The 19,949-nt window shown below is 38.9% G+C and overlaps 1 protein-coding gene across 13 annotated transcripts in view; it reads right to left on the bottom strand.

The window, feature by feature from the left end:
- Positions 1-19,949, bottom strand: part of PPFIBP1 (PPFIA binding protein 1) — a 165,467-nt gene that overhangs the window by 59,083 nt on the left and 86,435 nt on the right. For all 13 annotated transcript variants that reach the window (XM_074402965.1, XM_074402969.1, XM_074402967.1 and 10 more), the window contains exon 3: positions 438-536. In XM_074402965.1, coding sequence (XP_074259066.1) covers positions 438-501 — 64 coding nt within the window. In that variant the 5' untranslated portion in view covers positions 502-536. The remainder of the gene's footprint in view (positions 1-437; positions 537-19,949) is intronic.

Genomic DNA, 19,949 nt, shown 5'->3' with positions numbered 1-19,949 from the left:
GTGGGGGTCGCGGTGAGCTGAGATCATGCCACTGCACTCCAGCCTGGGCAACAGAGCGAGACTCTGTCTCAAAAGATTAAAAAAATATGAGCGTCATTGGTGGACAGTTAATTTTGAATTCAAGGAAACAGATCAGAACGTTCATGGTTATGGGGTGTCCTCAAAGTATGGTCCACAGACCACCTACACCAGACCACCTGAGATGCAGATTCTTTACCCATGATTAGAAACCTAGGATTTTTTGATATTTTAAAATAATGTTTGAGAATAATGCTTGCAGAAAATGGAAAAGAGGAACAAAAATGAAATTAAGGGAAGCAAAAGACACAGGGCTAAAGAATGAAAATAAAGTGAGAAGATAATATGAAAGCTGTAATGAAAAAGCCAAGTGAGCAGAGTCAATGTTGTGACTCCGTCTTTCACAGGATGCAGATTACCTGCTATGATACCATCCATCTGCTCCAACGCCGCAGCCAACATGTCACTTGCATCACTCATCATTTTCTTATTTCTCAGGGGCAAATTACAACCTAGATCTGAAAAAAAAAAATGATGTCATCATTACATCCTTTAAATGACATAAGCTTGCTAGTGGGTTTGCTAATTCAGCTTCAAATTATAACTGCTGTGTAGTCAAATATGAAGGAAGAACTTCAGTAGTGGGGTAGTAAGTTGTGGCCAATCACCTACTGTAGCACAAGACCACATGTGATACTTGAATCAGTTAATAAAAAGATTCCATTCTTGCACTTGGGGTGTTTAAAATCCACTAGCATGGTTTCCATGCTGTTCTCTAGAACTCTAGGCCTCCGTAAAGGGCAACAGGGATGACCATGGAAGCTTGCTGAGGGCCATGACAAGCACTGGCCAGACAAGACTCCTTTCTCCCTCTACCAGCCCCACCCGATCTCTGCTCTCTTAATTTTGTTTTTTTAACTTTCTGTATAAGGGCTTAAGATTTGTCTAAGAAAATGATTCATTAACACATATACTAAATGTACCTGTGTGTGGGCGCACACACACACACACACACACACACACACAGAAACACACACAAACACACATATACACCCCTAATGATATTAAACGTTTTGTAATGGAGCCATAGCTATCACATACTGAGTGCCGATAGTGATTTCCACACGTTTACATAAGTTATCCATAATCCTCAGTCAACAACCCAATAGAATGCGTAAATTCATCTCCATTTTATAAATGAGGATCGAAGATATTTGATTTTTGCATGGAAACACAGCAAAGCAAATATAGCAAAGTTCAGTTTCTAACCTAGGGTCTGTCTAACTTCCACTATAATACATAATTTCTATTTACCTGACCCTATCTGAAGATGAATTTATGCTGAAATTATGTCCCAATCTACTCATTGGTTTACCTGTTAAAAATTATATTGAGACAATGCTTGCAAAAAGTTTGGTCATTGACAGGAAAAAGTCAAGATAATGTGACTTTCAACATTCACTAGTGCATTTCAGGTACCAGATTAAGCACCCAGTAGATTCTCCTAACAGACCTGGATAAAGCTCTTACTACATTATCAATACTGTGATATAGTCAATACCTGGGAAATAAAGGGCATGCTGTTTCACAGAAACCTTTGCCCTCTGTTTCCAAGCAGCCAAATCTCACCACTTTATTTTCACAAATATATTTACAGTTCTGGTATCAGCTTCTTGGATTAGTTCCCAATTATGCATTCATTCTAACATAATGCCATATAATTGTTGTAAAATATTATTTTGATTTTATGGTCATTTCACCTAAGGATTTTCCAGAACTTTATTCACTTCCAAATGTGAAAAATATCACTACCATTTAACGTGGAAATAGTACAGCATGAAAATACTCAAGGTATGTGTCTACAGTTACCCAGCAAACAAGGAGTTAAGCAGTTAGGTTATGAACTTACGTCATTCTAAAAAATGTACTCACACACTCAGTGAGTGCACCATTCAAAGATGTAGAACACACATTTAATAATCACACTCCAGTCTGGGAAACTCAAAACATGAAAAATGAGAGCCTAAAGGATTAAGCTAAATTACATAATTAAGTGGCTTGCATTCTCTTTCATTTAAAAAGTAGCATTTTATATAGATACATTTGTATATGTGTATACACAAAACAAAGAGACACGAACCTGGCTCAGCTATAAACATGGGAATACCAATATCACAAAGTAATGCCCATGTTAGAAAAACATACAATCTCATTAAATTAGAAAAAAAATTCATCTTTGTTAGCAACGATATTTTGTGTAGAGTATAAACACTTTTTCAAGTCCGACAGGTGTGATAATTACTGAGTTCTTCTCTGTTCTGTTCAATGAGCCTTTCAAATGCTATTACGTGAAGGTACGGGACAACCTAGACCATGCTTTTCAAAGTAGTGAAGAACTAGTTCTTAAAAAATTTTCCCAATTCATTGAAGACCAATCCCTTCATTTAATAAAAATATGATGACAATGTTAAATTGTTATGAAAGTTCAAAATGCTAACTCTGAATCTCTATATTTATCAGGTAGCAGCCTACATGTACTAGTAAGGAAAAGACAGTACATGCAAGTAATAAGCACAGATGTAACATGGAGAAGGTGGTAGGTGCTAAGGAAAAAATGGAGTAGGATAAGGGGGCCCAATTTGAAAGACTCTGCAAATTAAATAGGTAGCCAGGGACTGGTGACAGACTCAAAGACCAAAGATTTCTCTAATAATTTAAAAACAGTCCAATAAAAGTGGTTCAGTTCAGTAATATTCCATGTGTAGAATTCCTAGAAATCAAAGAAAAAATGGGAGGCCTGATGATATGATTTGGCAGAAGAAATGTTTTCAACCAATAAAAATATGAAAAGATGCTTAATATCATTAATAAATGAGGAATCTAAAACAATATGATAAAGTTTTATAACCAATTCATTAAAAATATTCACATAGCCAAGTGCTGTGGAGAATATAAATTTACAGAATCTTTACTTTTTGTTTGTTTTTTGAGACAAGATCTCACTATGTTGCCAGCTGGCTCATCTTGAGTTCCTGGGCTCATACAATACTCCAGCCTCAGCCTCGATTTTACTAAATTGAAAGGCAGAAATGAAGGAACAATGGACACAGAGGAGAAGAAAAATCAATAGCCAAGGTGGTAGACTTAAACTGAAGCATATAAATAATCAGATTAAATATTGTATAAGTTGGAGCTAAGCCATGGATATGCAAATGGAGATGGAGATAATGGACAATGGAGACTCAGAAGCAGGGAGAGTGAGAGGGAGGTAAGGATCAAAAACTACCTATTAGGTGCGATGTACACTATTGAGGTGACAGGAGCACTAAAATCCCAGACTTCACCACTATACAATTCATTCATGCAACCAAAAACCACTTGTACCCCTAAAGCTACTGAAATAAAATAATTTTTTTAAAAATAGCATTTAAAAAATTACATTAAATAAAAATGGAATAAACACTGATAAGAGCCAGAGATCATCGGATTAATTTTTTTAATTCTTAATTATGTACTGTTAATAGAGACTTTAAATATAAAGAAATATAATAGTAAAAGGATGAAAAATGAGATAACATACGTATGTAAGCATAGGAAAGCAGGAGTGGGTATATTAAAAACCACAAATCAGGAAGTATGACTAGAAAGAAAGATATTTTACAACGATAAGAGTTAATTCATCAGGAAGTCATAACAAGCACAAATGTTTGTACAACTAATAACAGAGCTTCCAAATACGTAAAGCAAAAACTGATAGTGTTAACAGAGAATTAGACAAATTTAATCCACTTATATTTAAAATGATATAAATATGATTGCTCTGATTGGATTTAAGTCTACCAATAAGGCTGGATTTAAGTCTACTGCCCTGCTATTTCTTTTCTGTTTGTCCCATCTATGATTTGTTCTTTTTCAACCTTCTTTTGAATTGATAAATAAGGTAGGGAAAAAAAACTGAGTAACACGCAAGATTTGAGCAACGTTATCAACCATCTTGATCCAATTCAACGTAGAACAAAATACCTAAATGCAGAATATACATTCAAGTCTACATGTTACATTTACCAGGCAAGGCCACAAAATCAGTTTTAATAAACTTCGAGTGGGTTTTAAAGAACTACACAGAAGAACAAGAAACAGAAACCTGAAGTGGTAAAATACTAAGAATAGATCGTCCATTATTTATTAAAATTCTGCCTTGCCGATGGCTTGAACTATTTCAGAGGCAGCCTAATTTAGCAGGCATCTGTGTTGATAAAGCTATGTTAACTTTCAGGGCTAGGTCAACGTATTTTTAAAAATGAAAAGGCTAAATAAAAAAGCTTTAGAAAATCCCCTGGTCTCTAAAAAGACTTTCTTAAATCCTCAAAAACATTTCTGAGAGAAAGATTCCTTAGGCTTCCTCACATAACTAATATAATGAAATATTATTCTAAAAAATAGAATATTATTCTACAGTAGAAAGATGGAACAAATAATGCATGCAACATTATGCTGAGCAAAAGAAGCCAGACAGAAAGGACCATGTTACTTTCACATGAAATTTAAGAATATACAACCTATAATAGAAAGTAGAGCAATAATTACTTTCAGGAAATTGTGAGTGACTGAAAGACACCAGCAGAATTTCTGTTCAATATCTTGATTGGGATATAGGTTACACAAGTTTACACATTTACCAAAACTCATCAAACTATGCAATGGCCTTTAAAACTTGTCAGGCATTAAGAATCCCAATGTCAATCCCATTTAAGTTCTTTATTTTAACCAAGAAAGAACCATTCATTGTTGGCTAAATGTTGAAAGCATAAAATTCATTTAGAACACATTTAATCGGGAATGGCTTTGAAACATATGCATTAATAATACTGTTTAGCTTCTAACTGAGGCAGATGTGATTGGTGCCCTCTCTGTAATTCCATGCATGCCAGCCCAACTTTTAACTATCCAAGATTTCAGGGAGCCCTTTGCCATTGCATTTGGTGATCTAAAAATAACAGAGAATTAATGTCCTTTTAATATTTAAAGTTATCAGCTTTAAGTATTCCAGCACACTTTCCCCAGAAAGAGAAAATTCTGATTCATGTAATCTACACTGGTTCCCAGAATTATCCAGACAATTAAGATCTATTCAGAGTGGTAATTTTTTTCATAATGCATCATTTATCAGTTCTCTTCTTTATTTCTTCAAGTCTTTCCTAGGATGACTTTCCAAATAAAACTTTTGTATTTGTAAAATTAGTAAAGAGAAGTTGATTGTTATAAATTGGAAAGAAAAATCCCACTTTAAAAATAAACTAAATAATAATGAATGACATTGGACATGCTTGGACCTCTGTATCCACGACCATGATGATAATATGTCACAAATCAAGGACCATGAATAATCCAATTATATGAACCTATGGTGCAAAATAAAAGGCTCAGAATATGCAGCTCCATTACTTCTCATTTTTTACTTACCCAGAAACCTGCTAGTTATAATTTAGTTCTTTGGGTAGACAAAACCACTTAGAAAATTACAACTTCACCATCCAAGGCCAGGCACAGTGACTCATACCCATAATCCCACCACTTTGGGAGACCAAGACAGGAGAGTTGTTAGAGCCCAAGAGTTTGAGACCAGCCTGGGCAACATAGTGAGGCCCTGTCTCTACAAAAAATAATATAAAATTAGCTGGGCATGGTGGCATGCACTTGTAGTCCCAGCTGCTCAGGAGGCTGAGGTGGGTGGATCAATTGAACCCAGAAGCTCATGGCTGCAGTGAGCCATGATTGTGCCACTGCACTCCAGCCTGGGTGATAAAGACCTTGTCTCAAAAAAAAAAAAAAAAAAAAAAAAAAAAAAGAAAAAAAAATCCTATAGAATAAAAAACTTCACCATCTAATAATTCTCACAAAGTAGCAAATTTGTTTCTGGATTCTAAGTGGCTAATATATGCTTCTTTGAATAACTTGCTAAAGAAAAAAGTACCAAGAAATATATTAATCACCACCACAACAAAGGAGTGAAGCTGGGGTTCAAAGTCATAGTTCTAACTGGAGAAGCCTCTTATTTGTTGGGTGATGTAGACAGTGAAATGAGCTCTGTTTGCAGGAGTCCTCGGGCTAATGGTTTCCTATTCCAATGGCTTAATAAAAATAAATTTAGGAAAGTCTTAGATAAGCAAGCTCTTGGGGATAAGATTCAAATATTATAGTAAGAGACCAAAGTAAAAAAAAAACAACACCCAACAGATGTATGTTTAGGGTGTATTTCGAGTTGCTCAGGACCCATTTAGAGTGGATTTGAATGGGGTAAACTATCAAGGAAAGTTCCGGGCATGGGTGTGGTGCCTAAAGCGTTGGCAGGACACCATAATTTTTTGCTGGGTTGCTGACTAACTGATGTTTTAGGCCGGGCTCGCTGCCCAGTCTTTCTGTGAAGAAAAGAACGGTCGTAAGAAAATCGGCAAGTTTCTTTCTTTGAAACTTTTGTGAGAATAACGTTTGCCCTAGCTTTCTCAGCTTTCTTTAGGTAAAATACTTGGGTTTGAAAGAGAACCCTGAACTTCTTACCCAAATAGACACAATTCACTGAGACGAAGACACTTCAAAGAAATCTCTGTGAAAGAGAGAAAGTTCACATACGTTTGTCTAGGCTGGTAGAACACCAGCGTATTCTGTGGTCATTATGAAAATAGAATATGTTTTACACAAATTACTCATACCTTTCTCAACAGCTTAGTTTTTTGTTTTCACCAAGAAGCAGTTTCAGAAGATTAATCAACTACGCAACGATTGCCAATGTTTGCAGCGATACAATCGCAGCAAAGAGAAACTATCTTAAAAACACAGCACATTTGATAGCACAACAGGGTGGCAACCATCAACAATAACTTACTATACATTTATAAATTACATCAAAATAACTTACTATACATTTATAAATAACTAAAATAATTGGAACGTCCATAACACAAAGAAGTGGTAGACGTTTGAGGTGACAGATACTCCATTTACCCTGATGTGATTACTATGAGATGTATGCCTGTATCAAAATGTCTCATGTACCCCATAAAGACACATACCTACTATGTACTCATAAAAATTAATTTAAAACAAAACCCAAACCAGATCAAAAGGGAGAAGCAGGTCAGTTGTTTGGAACAGCAGCATCATCTGTGAGTTAGTAAGAAATGCAAATCCCTCCAGGCATGGTGGCTCACGCCTGTAATCCCAGCACTTCCGGAAGCTGAGGTGGAAGGATCACTTGAGGTCAGGAGTTAGAGACCAGCCTGGCCAACATGGTGAAATCCCGCCTCTACTAAAAATAGAAAAATTAGCCGGGCATAGTGACGTGTGCCTGTAGTCCCAGCTACTTGGGAGGCTGAGGCAGGAGAATCACTTGAACCCAGGAGGCGGAGGTTGCAGTGATGCAGTGGGCTGAGATCGCGCCACTGCATTCCAGCATGAGTGACAAAGCGCATCTCCATCTAAGTGGGGGACAAAAAAGACTGAAAGAAATGCAAATCCCTGGACCCCACCCTAAGTCTCCTGAATCAGAAACTCCAGGGCCAGGCCCAGCAATCTGTGTTTCTCCAAGCCCTCCCAGTGGCTCTAAGGCACACTCAATCGCTAGACTCACACACACCGAGGCCTGTCTTTCCTCCTTGGGACAACAAGCCCTGCCCAGATGAGGTGGGAATTGGTACCAAGGTAAATAAGGGCAGAATTCCTCTCTCCACGCCTCAGCTTCTTACTTTTAATCCAAACATAACAGCTCTGAAGAAGTCATTCAGGTTTTAATTCAACAAATCTCTCCCTTTAACCCTCAACCACTATAGGTCCTTATGTCTGCAATATTTTGGAGATTCTTAAATACAACCCTCCTTGTTTTCTGGTTCTCTGCTACATATCTGTCATCACATATTTTTTTCATCCCCACTCCATTAGCCTTCTCACCACCAATCTGCTCTAACATTCCTAGAAAATTAATTCAGAATCACTTGGAAAGGGCAGGGGAAGTGTTGAAACCAGAAAAGGTTGGGGGTATTGGTAGCCACAGAGATATCTAACGTTACAACACACATTTAAAATAAAATGGGGTCTGGCTATATTGCCCAGGCTAACCTCAAACTCCTGGGCTCAAATGATCCTCCTACCTCAGCCTCCTGAGGAGACTTTAAGCTGTAAAATAAGGCCAGGCACAGTGGCTCACGCCTGTAATCCCAGCACTTTGGGAGGCTGAGGTGGGTGGATCACTTGAGGTCGGGAGTTCGAGACCTGCCTGACCAACATGGTAAAACCCCATCTCTACTAAAAATACAAAAATTAGCTGGGAATGGTAGCATGTGCCTGTAGTCCCAGCTACTCAGGAGGCTGAGGCAGGAGAATCAATTGAATCCAGGGAGCTGAGATTGCTACTCAGGAGACTGAGCTGAGATAGCACCACTGCACTCTAGCCTGGGTGACTGAGCAAGACTCAGTTTCAAAACACTCCCCCTCACCACAAACAAACAAACAAACAAACCAAAAACCCTGTAAAAAAAAGTACAGAATGGATGATATAACTGGAAATTTGAACAGTGTGTATTTGAGATTTAAAAATTACTGTCATTCTAAGGTTACTATAATAATGTTACTATAGTTATCTTTTTTGAGTCTTTATTTCTTTATTTTTTAGATACAAGTAGCAAAATACTTATGGATAAAATGATACAATATTGGGAATTTGCTTTAAAATAAAACAAAAGAAAATAAAGGTAAAGATGTTGATAAAACAATATTAGCCATAAGTTGATAATTGTTGAAAATGGGTGTGGTATGTGGGGGTACACTATATTATTCTGTCTATCTATATGAATAGTTTTTGAAACAGTCTCATTCTGTTGCCCCAGCCGGTGTGCAGTGGCGCAAACACGGCTCACTATAGCTTCAACCTCTCTGGGCTCAAACAATCTCCCCATCTCAGTCTTCCAAGTAGCTGGGACTATCACACCTGGCTAATTTTTGTATTTTTTGTAGAGACAGAGTTTCGTCATGTTGCCCAGGCTGGTCTTGAACTCCTGGGCTCAAGTAATTTGCTGACCTCAGCCTCCCACAGTACTGGGAGTACAAGTGTGAGCCACTGTACCCAACTGGGTATCCTATCTTTATTTTTATATACTTAAAGTTTTCCATAATAAAACATTTCAGTTTTTTCATCCATATAGTTAAACCACAAAATGTTTAAACACCTTCAACCATGATATATTGTCTTAGATATTTTATTTCTCTATCATAACCTCAAGCATACTAAGGTCTCACCAAATATTTATAAACCAAATAAGAAACTACTTGTTATTTTAACCGCCCTCACAAACACAAACACACACATGCACATGCACATTCAGAAAATGGAATGGCCGCTCACAGAGGATTGTAAGGCAGAGCTCAAAAGAGGGTTACACAGGATGGAATACAGTGGCATGATCACGGCTCACTGCAGCCTTGACCTCCTGGGCTCAAGTGATCCTCCCACCTCAGCCTTCCCTGTAGCTGGGACCACACGTGGGTGCCACCATGCTCAGATGATTTTTTAAATTTTTATTTTTAGTAGAGGCCAGGTCTTGCTATGTAGCGCAGGCTGGTCTCAAACTCCTGAGCTCAAGCAATCCTTTCCCTTCAGCTTCCCAAAGTACAAGTTACTTCTCTTGTTTACTAAAATGAAATGCCACAAAATACAAAGAGGCAAAACTAGTAAGTAACCAAATAAATGAAGCAGCAAGGGAAAAGAGGATGAGGCAAAAGGAAATAAGCCTTGTGGCTCTCTGCCATTAATGCTTAGGAATGAGAACCAGAAGAGAGTTGATGAAAAGGTTCATACAATAAACCAAGATCTTTTACTTCTCAAATAAGGATGCTGCTGCTATTGGAAAAGTGATGTGTATTACACGTCAACAGATTTGAAGATCTTGTGATAAGTTGAAAAAAAGCTCCATTTCTCCATATCTACTCTCACTGGCTATTATTATGACTACATGGAGAAGTTAGGAGTTTGTTCAAGGTCACTGAAGAAGTGAGATTTGAGTCAAAAACCCACGCTGTTCCCATGCATGTCTCTCACTCATTCAGTAGGGATTTATCAAACGACTATTAGGCCTTGACTAGGATCACCACCAGCCTTGACCTCCCTCATACGTTTCTAATTCAAACTATAAACTATATACAGGACTGCCGACCTCCCACCATACTACAAAGACATGCTCTCCTCGGAAGACGCTGCTGCTCTGTCACCTCTGTGCCATAACACGTGCCGATCCCCCTACTGCTTGGGCCCTCTTCTATGTCCTGGGACACATGTTTTCAAGGTGGCTTAGGCATTTTTCTCTCCAAGGCCAGCCTGACCGCCACCACCATGACAGTCCTCATTTTATAGTGACTGTCTCCTGGATGAAGCTGTGTGTTCCCTGAATACAGACTATATTTCTGCTATCTGCTCCCCATCATCTAGTGCGGTAGACACCAAATGCTTGCTATGTACAGCTATGACTCAGTGGTTCTGCAAACATGCACACTCTAATGTCGTAAGAATTCTGGCTCCCATATGCCCTGTTTTGGCTGATAGTATCACCTTCCTCTGAGCGGCATAAACCAGAAAACTACATCTTGACCTTTACTTGTTCTTTTTGTTTTGTTTTGCTTTTTTGAAACAAGGTCTTACCTCTGTTATGCAGGATGGCGTGCAGTGGCATGATCATAGCTCACTGTAGACTTGACCTCCTGGCCTCAAGTGATCCTCCCAACTCAGCCTCCCCAGTAGCTGGGACCACAGGTGGGTACCACCATCCTCAGCTGATTTTTTTAATTTTTATTTTTAGTAGAGGCCAGGTCTCTCTATGTAGCCCAGGATGGTCTCAAACTCCTGAGCTCAAACAATCCTTTCCCCTCAGCTTCCCAAAGTGCTGGGGCTACAGGTATGAGACACTGCACCCGGCCATGACCTTAACTTTTAAGATACATTTAGATAAACGTGATTGTTAGTATCAGCCTTGCCATCCACAACCTTAAAAACTAAAATTTCACGCTCTTCTAGATGTAGATGAATCAAATTCATTGTACTACTTTAGAATGACATTATTCCTGAGAGTTTGCAAACTTAGTTGCCAATATTACGTGGGAGTATCAGGGGGTCTGTTTCAACTTGTTATTGCTCTACCCACTCTAACTCTAACCTCACTCTTCCCTTCCTTTTAGCTCTTAAAAATCTCAAGACTCACCTCCCTCTGTTTTCCTTCACAGGCTTCACAGGCCCACCAACCCAACGTATGCAGGCTAGGTGGACTGCTGCCTAGATGTAAGCAGTTCTGGGATGTGTACACCCATAGGAAGACAGGAGTAAGAAACAGCTACTCAAAACTCTGAAGCAGAAGAAAAGAATAATAAATTCCTATACACAAGCACCTTCTAAAGGAATGTTTTATAAACCATCGGTTGCAATTTCTAAAATTAGAATGTATTGAAATAGAATTATTAGGCTAAAATCAGCATTTCTTTTAATTAAATAGACAACAAAAGGGTATTTCATCAGGAGTAAACATTGAGTATCATGTGAAAATCTTGATTTGATTATTCAGATACACACACACACACACACACACACACACACACACACCTGCAACAACTATTGATTGAGGACCTACTATGTGCCAGGTATTAGAGGCAGAACAGTGAAAAAGAACAAGAAAATCTAATCTCTGCCTTCAGAGGGCTGACATTCCAGCAGTTTCAGAGTATGTGTGTATGTGTGTGCCTGCACAGGTGTGTACACACTCATGTGTTTTACAGCCTAAGAATGCATCCTTTATACTAGGATAAAAATGTTTGAAAACCACTGCTCTGAAGTAGCGTTGCTTAGAATGTGGTCTGCGGACTGGAGCTGGTGCACAAACTGTTAATTGGTCTACTATAAGTATAGAAATTGAGAATAACCATTTTAACAACTGCACAGCAACTTGACCTTGCTGTGATATCCAATTATGTGATAATTCTGCTGGGAACTCACTTTTCTTTTTTTGAGATGGAGTCTTGCTCTGTTACCAGGCTGGAGTGCAGTGGCATGATCTCAGCTCACTGAAACCTTTGTCTCCCGGGTTCAAGTGATTCCCCTGCCTCAGCCTTCTGAGTAGCTGGGACTACAGGTACCCGCTACCACGCCCAGCTAATTTTTTGTGTTTTAGGAGAGACAGGGTTTCACCATGGCCAGGATGGTCTGGATCTCCTGACCTTGTGATCCACCCACCTCGGCCTCCCAAAGTGCTAGGATTACAGGCGTGAGCCACCACACCCAGCCCACTTTTCAAGTTGAATTTTAGAAAATGAATCAATTCTGATAGAAAAAGAAAATGGTCTTTCCCCAGAGATGGTTTGAGCAGCACTGCTCTGGGGGGCACACTGGCCAGATGTCTTGGAAGTAGGTTACGCCACACTGATTGGAAACTGCACAAGCATAAAAAGGCACAACACAGGGAGCAAGAAAACTCCAACAAATGGGGAGTATGTTCCAGGTTTGTTCTCTTTCCACACATACAATGACGAAGAAAATTAAAATTAAACAGCAAGTGGAAAACTGCTAGCACCGACAATAAATTCAGAAGAGGTGGCACAAAAACCATTTCTGTTTGCATCAAATTCACATCAGTTGCAGTCACAGAGTTGAACTGCTTATTTGTCTAAATATAATGCATATCAGCAAAATGTGTATAATTTCTCAGCTGCTTTAATTACAGCAATAAAAGCTATGTGTTTTGTGTTAAAATTTCAGTTTGTCACACAGTCAAAAACACTGCATTAAAGTTGGAAGAAACTTGCTAGCATATGAAATTGATTGGGAAGACTGGTAAAAACTGGGCTAGGAAACAGTTCTGTGGAGAAATAAGTTTATAAATAATTTTATAAACTAAACAGTTTGTCTTGTAGGTAATTTCTGTTGGTTTCAATTCCAACTGGGTGTGAGTTACACTCTTGGCCATATAGTAAGAGGAATGACGACACTGCTTGTTCCTTACAGTGTACGTGCTCCTGGCTGGAATCACCAGGTTTCAGCTGTTGGAGAAGAGAAATGAAAACCAGAGCCCTGAAACTATACAGCTAGAAAATTCAAAATACATTCTTAACATTGTTATTTCCTATTACAATATTAAGAGACATATGGAAAATGTGTACAATTAACGAATACTGAGCCAAATACTAAGGGGTAATGTCATGCTTTTCAAGTTATTTATATTTCAGTTCTGAGTGAATAGCACTAATTGCTGGCTGAAGGGAGGAATAATGAGAACAAGGAAAGTAAGGCCAAAAATTATTCCCCAGCCCAGGAGCTGGCTAACTATGACCTCTGGTCAAATCTAGCCCACTGCCTGTTTTTATAAAGCTTCTTTGGAACGCAGTCACATTCATTTGTTTACGTATCATCTATGGTGGCTTTCATGCCACCACAGCAGAGTTGAGTAATTGTAATGCACGAAGCCTAAAATATTTACTATCTGGCTCTTTGCAGAAAAAGTTTCCAGCCCCTTCTCTAACCTACCTTATCCTATGGCCTCCTGAAAGTATGCAGACTCTTCTCTCATTCACCCATTGCTTATACAATATTTACAGAGTACCTATTGTATATCAGGCACTATTCTAAGTGATGAAGGTATAGTAGTGAAGAAAAAGAAAAGAAAATAGGAGAAAGAAAGTAAAAAGTTGTTGCTCTGATGGGCACATACATTCTAATGACAAGAAACCACAAAAAATAAATAAACAGAGAGCAGGTGAGAGGGTGATTGCCAAATGCTATAGGAAAAATGATGCAAGGAAGAAGAATAACATTATCATTAGCTTACTATGTACCGGGCACTGTATTAAGTGCTTGTCATATATCAATTCAGTTAATCCTTATGACAACTCTAATGACACAACACTTTTCCCCACTTTATTGGTGGTGAAACTGAGGCATAGAGAGGGCACCAAGTCACACGGCTAGAAAATGATGTGAAGCCAGACAGTCTGGCAGCAGAACACATCCTCCTAATTATATATTGTGCCAGCCCTTTGTACAGAAAGGGCATGGCAGGGACTTTGAAGTTTTGATCTGATAATCAGGGAAGGCCCCATTGATAAAGTGACATTGATTAAAACCTTGAAGGAGACAAGGGGAGAAAATCACATGAATGTCTGGGAAGAGCTTCCAGGGAGAAACAATAGTAAGTGCAAAGGCCCTGACAAGGGAGAGCATCCTGTAGTTGATGTCTGAGGTCAGTGGGCTGGAAGGTGGTGAGCCAGAGGGTTAGTAGGCAATGCGGTCCAGAGGTACAGAAGGTGTGATGAGAGTAGTGGGGTAGCGGGGCCTCATCAGCCATGGCAAGGCTTTGACTTCAATTGAGCATGGAGATGGAGCACTGGAGGGTTCTGAGCCAAGGAATGACATGATCTGATTTATGTTTTAAGACGTATTATTCCGGAGAACACACTGCAGGGACAGCAAAGGTAAAAGTAAGAACGGCAGCTAGAAAATGACTGCAACAATTCAGATGAGAGGTGTCCTGTTGGTGGCTCGGATCAGGGTGGGAGCAATGGAGGTAGTGATTGGATCCTAGCTATGTATGTATATGTGAATACACATGTAGTGAACATGTATATTTACATATATAAAACATATATTGCTATATATATATTCTGCATACAAAATGTACATTATACATGCTAGTATACATTACATATATGAATAAGTTCAATTTAGAGAATGAAATGCACAGATCTTTACTGTACAGTTTGATGTGTTCTGACAAATGCATACACCTATGTAACATAGCCCTAACAAGATAGCAACATTTCTATTACCCTGTGTATATTTTTGATATAAATGCCAACAGAACTTCATATAGCATTTGGGAGAAAGGACAAACTCAAGACTATGGTCTAAGCCATAGGAGGATGGAGGGGCCATTTACTGACGCAACTAGCTGCCCACTCTCAACTTCTGAGCATGACAGCATTTTCTTCATCCACCAAGGAAAAGAAACAGGAGGAACTATAAAAGTAGGATCTGGGTGAGTCATTACCCTGCCATCTTTTACACTGAAACTTGATGAAATACAGCCAGTCCTCCATATTCCTGGGTGCCCCATCAGCAGATTCAAACAACCATGAATGAAAAATATTTGAAAAAAAAGTTGTGTCTGTGAGTAAACACGTACAGACCTTTTCTTGTCATTATTCCCTAAACAACACAACAAAGATTTACCTAGCATCTGTATTGTATTGGGTGTTGTAAGTAATCTAATGATGATTTAAAGGATACAGGTGATATTCCTAGGTTATAGGCAAATAGGATGTCATTTTATATCAGGGACTTGAGCATCTTTGGATTTTGATATCTGGGGAGGTCCTAGAACCAATTCCCCATGGACACCCAGTGACAACTGTGCCTGGATCTTGTATATAAAAACTGAATGTAATGGCAGAATACTCAAGGAAGATCACCACATCATCAAGTATTCCTGTAGCCCTTGTCTCTCCCACAACCATTTTCTCTCGGTCTGTTACCAAGTACATTTGGAACCATCAGTTATCTCTAATAGATGTTATACTTGACTAAGGAAGAAGTATGTCTCTGGCAAGCAAACTTGCTTAACCAGCTCCTTGGAATGTTTTCTCTACTAGATCGAGCTTCTTAAGGACTAAGAACCCACTCTTGAAATTTCTATACTAGATCTATGGCAATGAAAAGAGTCAAACTCTGTAACGTATTCTGAAGAGATTTATTCTGAGCCAAATATGAGTGACCAATAGCCCATGACACACCCCTCAGGAGGTCCCGAGAACACGTGCCCAAGTTGGTCAGACTACAACTTGCTTTTATACATTTTAGGGAGACATAAAGCATCAGTTGGTACATGTAAGATCTACACTGGTTCAGTCCAGAAAGCTGGCACAATTGGTGGTGGCAGGGAGAGGGTGGTTAGTTTCAGATCACGGACAGATTCTACAAATTACTAACTGGCAATTGGTTGAAAAAGTTGTTAATGCCTAAAGACTTAGAATCAATAGAAATGAATGTCTGGGTTAAAATAAGGGGTTATGGAGACCACAATTTTATCACATAGATGAAGCCTCCAAGTAGGAGGCTTCAGAGAATGGATTGTCAATGTTACTTATCAGACTTAAAAAGAGTCTGTTCTATCAGTAATTTCAAAAAGGAGGAGGGAATAATGAGTCATATCTGGCTCCCCCTTCCCATCATGGCCTGAACTAGTTTTTCAGGTTAACTTTGGAATGCCCTTGGCCGAGAGGAGGGGCCAATTCAGGTGGCTGGAATTTTATTTTTGGTTACACTTACCATGGTGATCATGAATTAAATAACTGTTTACATCCATCAAAACAAAACTATTCCTTAAGCACCACCAAACATGCTTTGGAGTACTGCATAGGGAAGAATGGAATATTAATGGACTTGTTTGACTCTGACTCTTTCATGTCTTAGAATATCAACTTAGATTTTGTTTTCATTTCAGTAAAAGTTCTGACAACCCATAACTTTCAGGAGAGAGGTAATGAGGGAGGCAGAGAAGCAGAAAAGATGAAATGTGTTTAACTGTCTTGACAGGAACTTGAAAACTTGCTTTTACCACAGCTGCATATTGAGTGACGTGGGCAGGACTAACGACCAACATAGTCAGAATTTTCCAAATATTACTATGTCTCACAAGACTAATGCTCCAAAGTGACATGAATAAATTTATACATTTATTCATATACATACAGCCAGCCCTCCATATCCATGAATTTCATGTGTATGAATTTAACCAACCACCAATTTAAAATATTCAAAGAAAAAAATAATAAAAAATTTCAAATACAGCAGAACAACTATTTAGATAGCATTTGCATTGTAGTAGTTATTCTAAGTAATCTAGAGATGATTTAATATATGCAGGAGGATGTATGCAGGTTATATGCATATACTACATTATTTTATATACATAAGGAACTTGAGCCTCTGTGGATTTTGGAATCCTCAGGAGATCCTAGAATGAATCCACCATGGATACCAAGGTACAATTGTATTTTATTCACAGAGTATTTCTCATTTACCTACCATGTGCCAGAAACTGATCTAGGAACTAAGGAGCTTCTGTTCTATTGATCATCTCCAATTTTGTATTTGCTTCCAATCAAGTCCAACTCATGGACTTGGTGCAGGGAACTCACCTGCCAGAGACATACCTTTTCCCTAGCTATGGATAGCATCTGCCTTATTTTTTAAGTGGCACCCTGAAACTTGAGTATTCTAAGTTATCAGGGTATTCATTCTATTTAATGGGGTATTTATTTGAGCTTAAAAACAAGGGGGAACAATATACTTTTTAAAGTTTTTCTATTTATGCCATCTGTATTGGATGTCTTCAAATTATCTTCACCTCAGGAAACTTGAATTCTTGCCCTCTATTAAAGAATAATAGAGTGTTAAAAATTTATTTTTCCTCATGAAACGTCTTGCTGCCTCTTGATTTAGCTGTACCAAGCACAGCTGGAGAAAGTTGAGTTGGCTCCACTTCAAATGGCCGCTGTCTAATCTTGACTGGGCACTTAATGTTACTCAAGAATCCTTTTATCCATCATTAATTCCCTCCCTGTCACATTTCTCATAAAAGCTGTCTCTAAAAATTCCCATAAAACTCTCCCCTAACCTGTTCCTATTCCTCCAACACTTAATCTCAGCAGATTACTCCAGATCCCCCCACACTGAGAATATCAAAGCCAATTTTTGGGAACTCACTGTCTAAAGTTCCTGTGTAGTCTTGTCTGTTCTTGGCTCTTAGCCTTCTGTCACAGGAAAAGTCTCCGCCCTTTTATTCTTGATCACATGCCAAGCTTTCAATTATTCCCTCACTCTTTTACATCTTCAATCTCTTCCATTCCTGTTTCCTTCTGCTAAATTAATAAATATGCTTAAAATCTTCTAGATCTAAAAATCCCAGCTCAAAGCAAACAAAAAACACTCCCAGACACTTCCCCTCACCCTTCCTACATTAGGCTCTAGCTCTTACTCTCCACAATGATGCCCTTGGAATGAGTAGTCCCACATTCTGCTCATGGCCCCCTCCAATTTGGCCGCCACCTGAACATCACCTGCAAAATGCCATCAAAGATCATCATCTCTTGAAGAGATCACAGGGCTACAAAGTGGAAGAGGAAGGATTCAAACAGAACCAAAAAAAACTGGAAACAATCTAAATGTCCACCAGTGGGGTTCTCAAAATATACTGATAAAACTGAGTTCCAGAAAATTTGGAAAGCAAATACAGAAATAACCAGATTTTCTAAGAAAAATATCTCTCATGCCCTATATATTATGCTTGCAAACAATGGAGAGAGGGTATAAAAAGGAAAGGAGGGAAGAGAGGAGAGAGGAAGGCAGAGAGGGAAAAGAAGTGAGAATGGAAAAAAGAAAACAATAACAACTAATATTTATTAAGTGCTTAGTAAGTATCCAAGAGATTTAGAGCAAATCTATTACTATTCCCTTTTTATAAAAGAGGCAAATGAGGCATGGAAACATTTAAACATTCCCCCAAAACGTCACGTTCATGCAAACTTTGCCTTTATCCTCCAGATGACTAGTGATACCTGAGTTATCCTGGGAGACTTCTTTTGGAGGAGGGCCTGGGTCTCAGCTAAGGCCACCAGGATGGCTGGGGACAGTCACCAGCAGGGATTGGAGTGTGGCTGGTCCCTGACCCTGGCCTGTGGATACCATTTTCTTCCCTCTACTCCACCTCTTTTGTGAAAAATACCACCGGGAGTTATGAGATGTTACAGAGCATACTGCTCAAGCAAATTTTCCAGGTTTCATTTTCCTTGTTTGTAAAATGAGAGTAAACCAGATAAATGTAATCCTTTTTCCATATCGATAACCCAAGATTATTACTGTGAAGCTGGAACTAGATGAATCATTCATTACCTTATTATAAACTATGCCTATAAGTGAGTACAGGAATATTAGACTCAACTTTTAAGTGATTGCTTTGTGCTAGTAAATACCATAAATTCCTCCCTTGAGGAAACACAGGCACACCCACTTAGCCTCTTTTCATCTTGGAATCCAACACGAACTGGTCCTGAATTCTACCCACCCCTCTGCTGGGTGTAGACACGCATTTTGCATACATGATTATGGTCTTTTTGACGTTACGCTTTCTTCGCTCTCTATTATGCAACAAAACACAAAGGGGAGTGCCATTTTTTACTTCTCAATATCCTTCTGAAAACATGCAACACAGGAATTTTCTGAATAACTTGTATTATTTCCTGGATTTGAGAAAGGAAGTTAAAGCTGGATAATAGGATCTTAAGAGATATACACTTTGCTGAGGCTTTAGGGTTCTAAAGAGGGGCAATAAATGTGGTAAGTAGCCCAAGCTCAGAACACCCCGAAGTGCAGTGGCACAGCTTGGGCTCACTGCAACCTCCGACTCCTGGGTTCAAGCGATTCTCCTGCTCAGCCTCCCAAGTAACTGAGATTACAGGCACATACCACCATGCCCGGCTAATTTTTGTATTTTTAGTAGAGACGGGGTTTCGCCATGTTGGCCAGGCTGGTCTCAAACTCCTGACCTCAAGTGATCCACCTAACTTGGCCTCCCAATGTGCTGGGATTACAGGCATGAGCCATCATACCTGGCGTCCAAGTTATAATTTTAAAACATCCTTATATCTAAGCTCTGATAGCACATCGATCCTGGAGAGAGTACTTTTGTCAACTCAGATATTGGAATGTATGTGTAATACCCTGGGCTTTTCTTCAGAGAAGTAAAAAACCATCAGGTTGCCAGATGGAAGTTGGAAGGTATGGGCTTCTCTCTTAGCTACCCAGCTCCTTGGGAGTTTCTGTTTTCCTCTAGGATTTTCTCTAACAGAAAGCC

The sequence above is a fragment of the Saimiri boliviensis genome, chromosome 7 (genome assembly GCF_048565385.1).
Source record: "Saimiri boliviensis isolate mSaiBol1 chromosome 7, mSaiBol1.pri, whole genome shotgun sequence".
Lineage (NCBI taxonomy): Eukaryota > Metazoa > Chordata > Mammalia > Primates > Cebidae > Saimiri > Saimiri boliviensis.
This window is presented reverse-complemented; position numbering and strand designations above follow the sequence as displayed.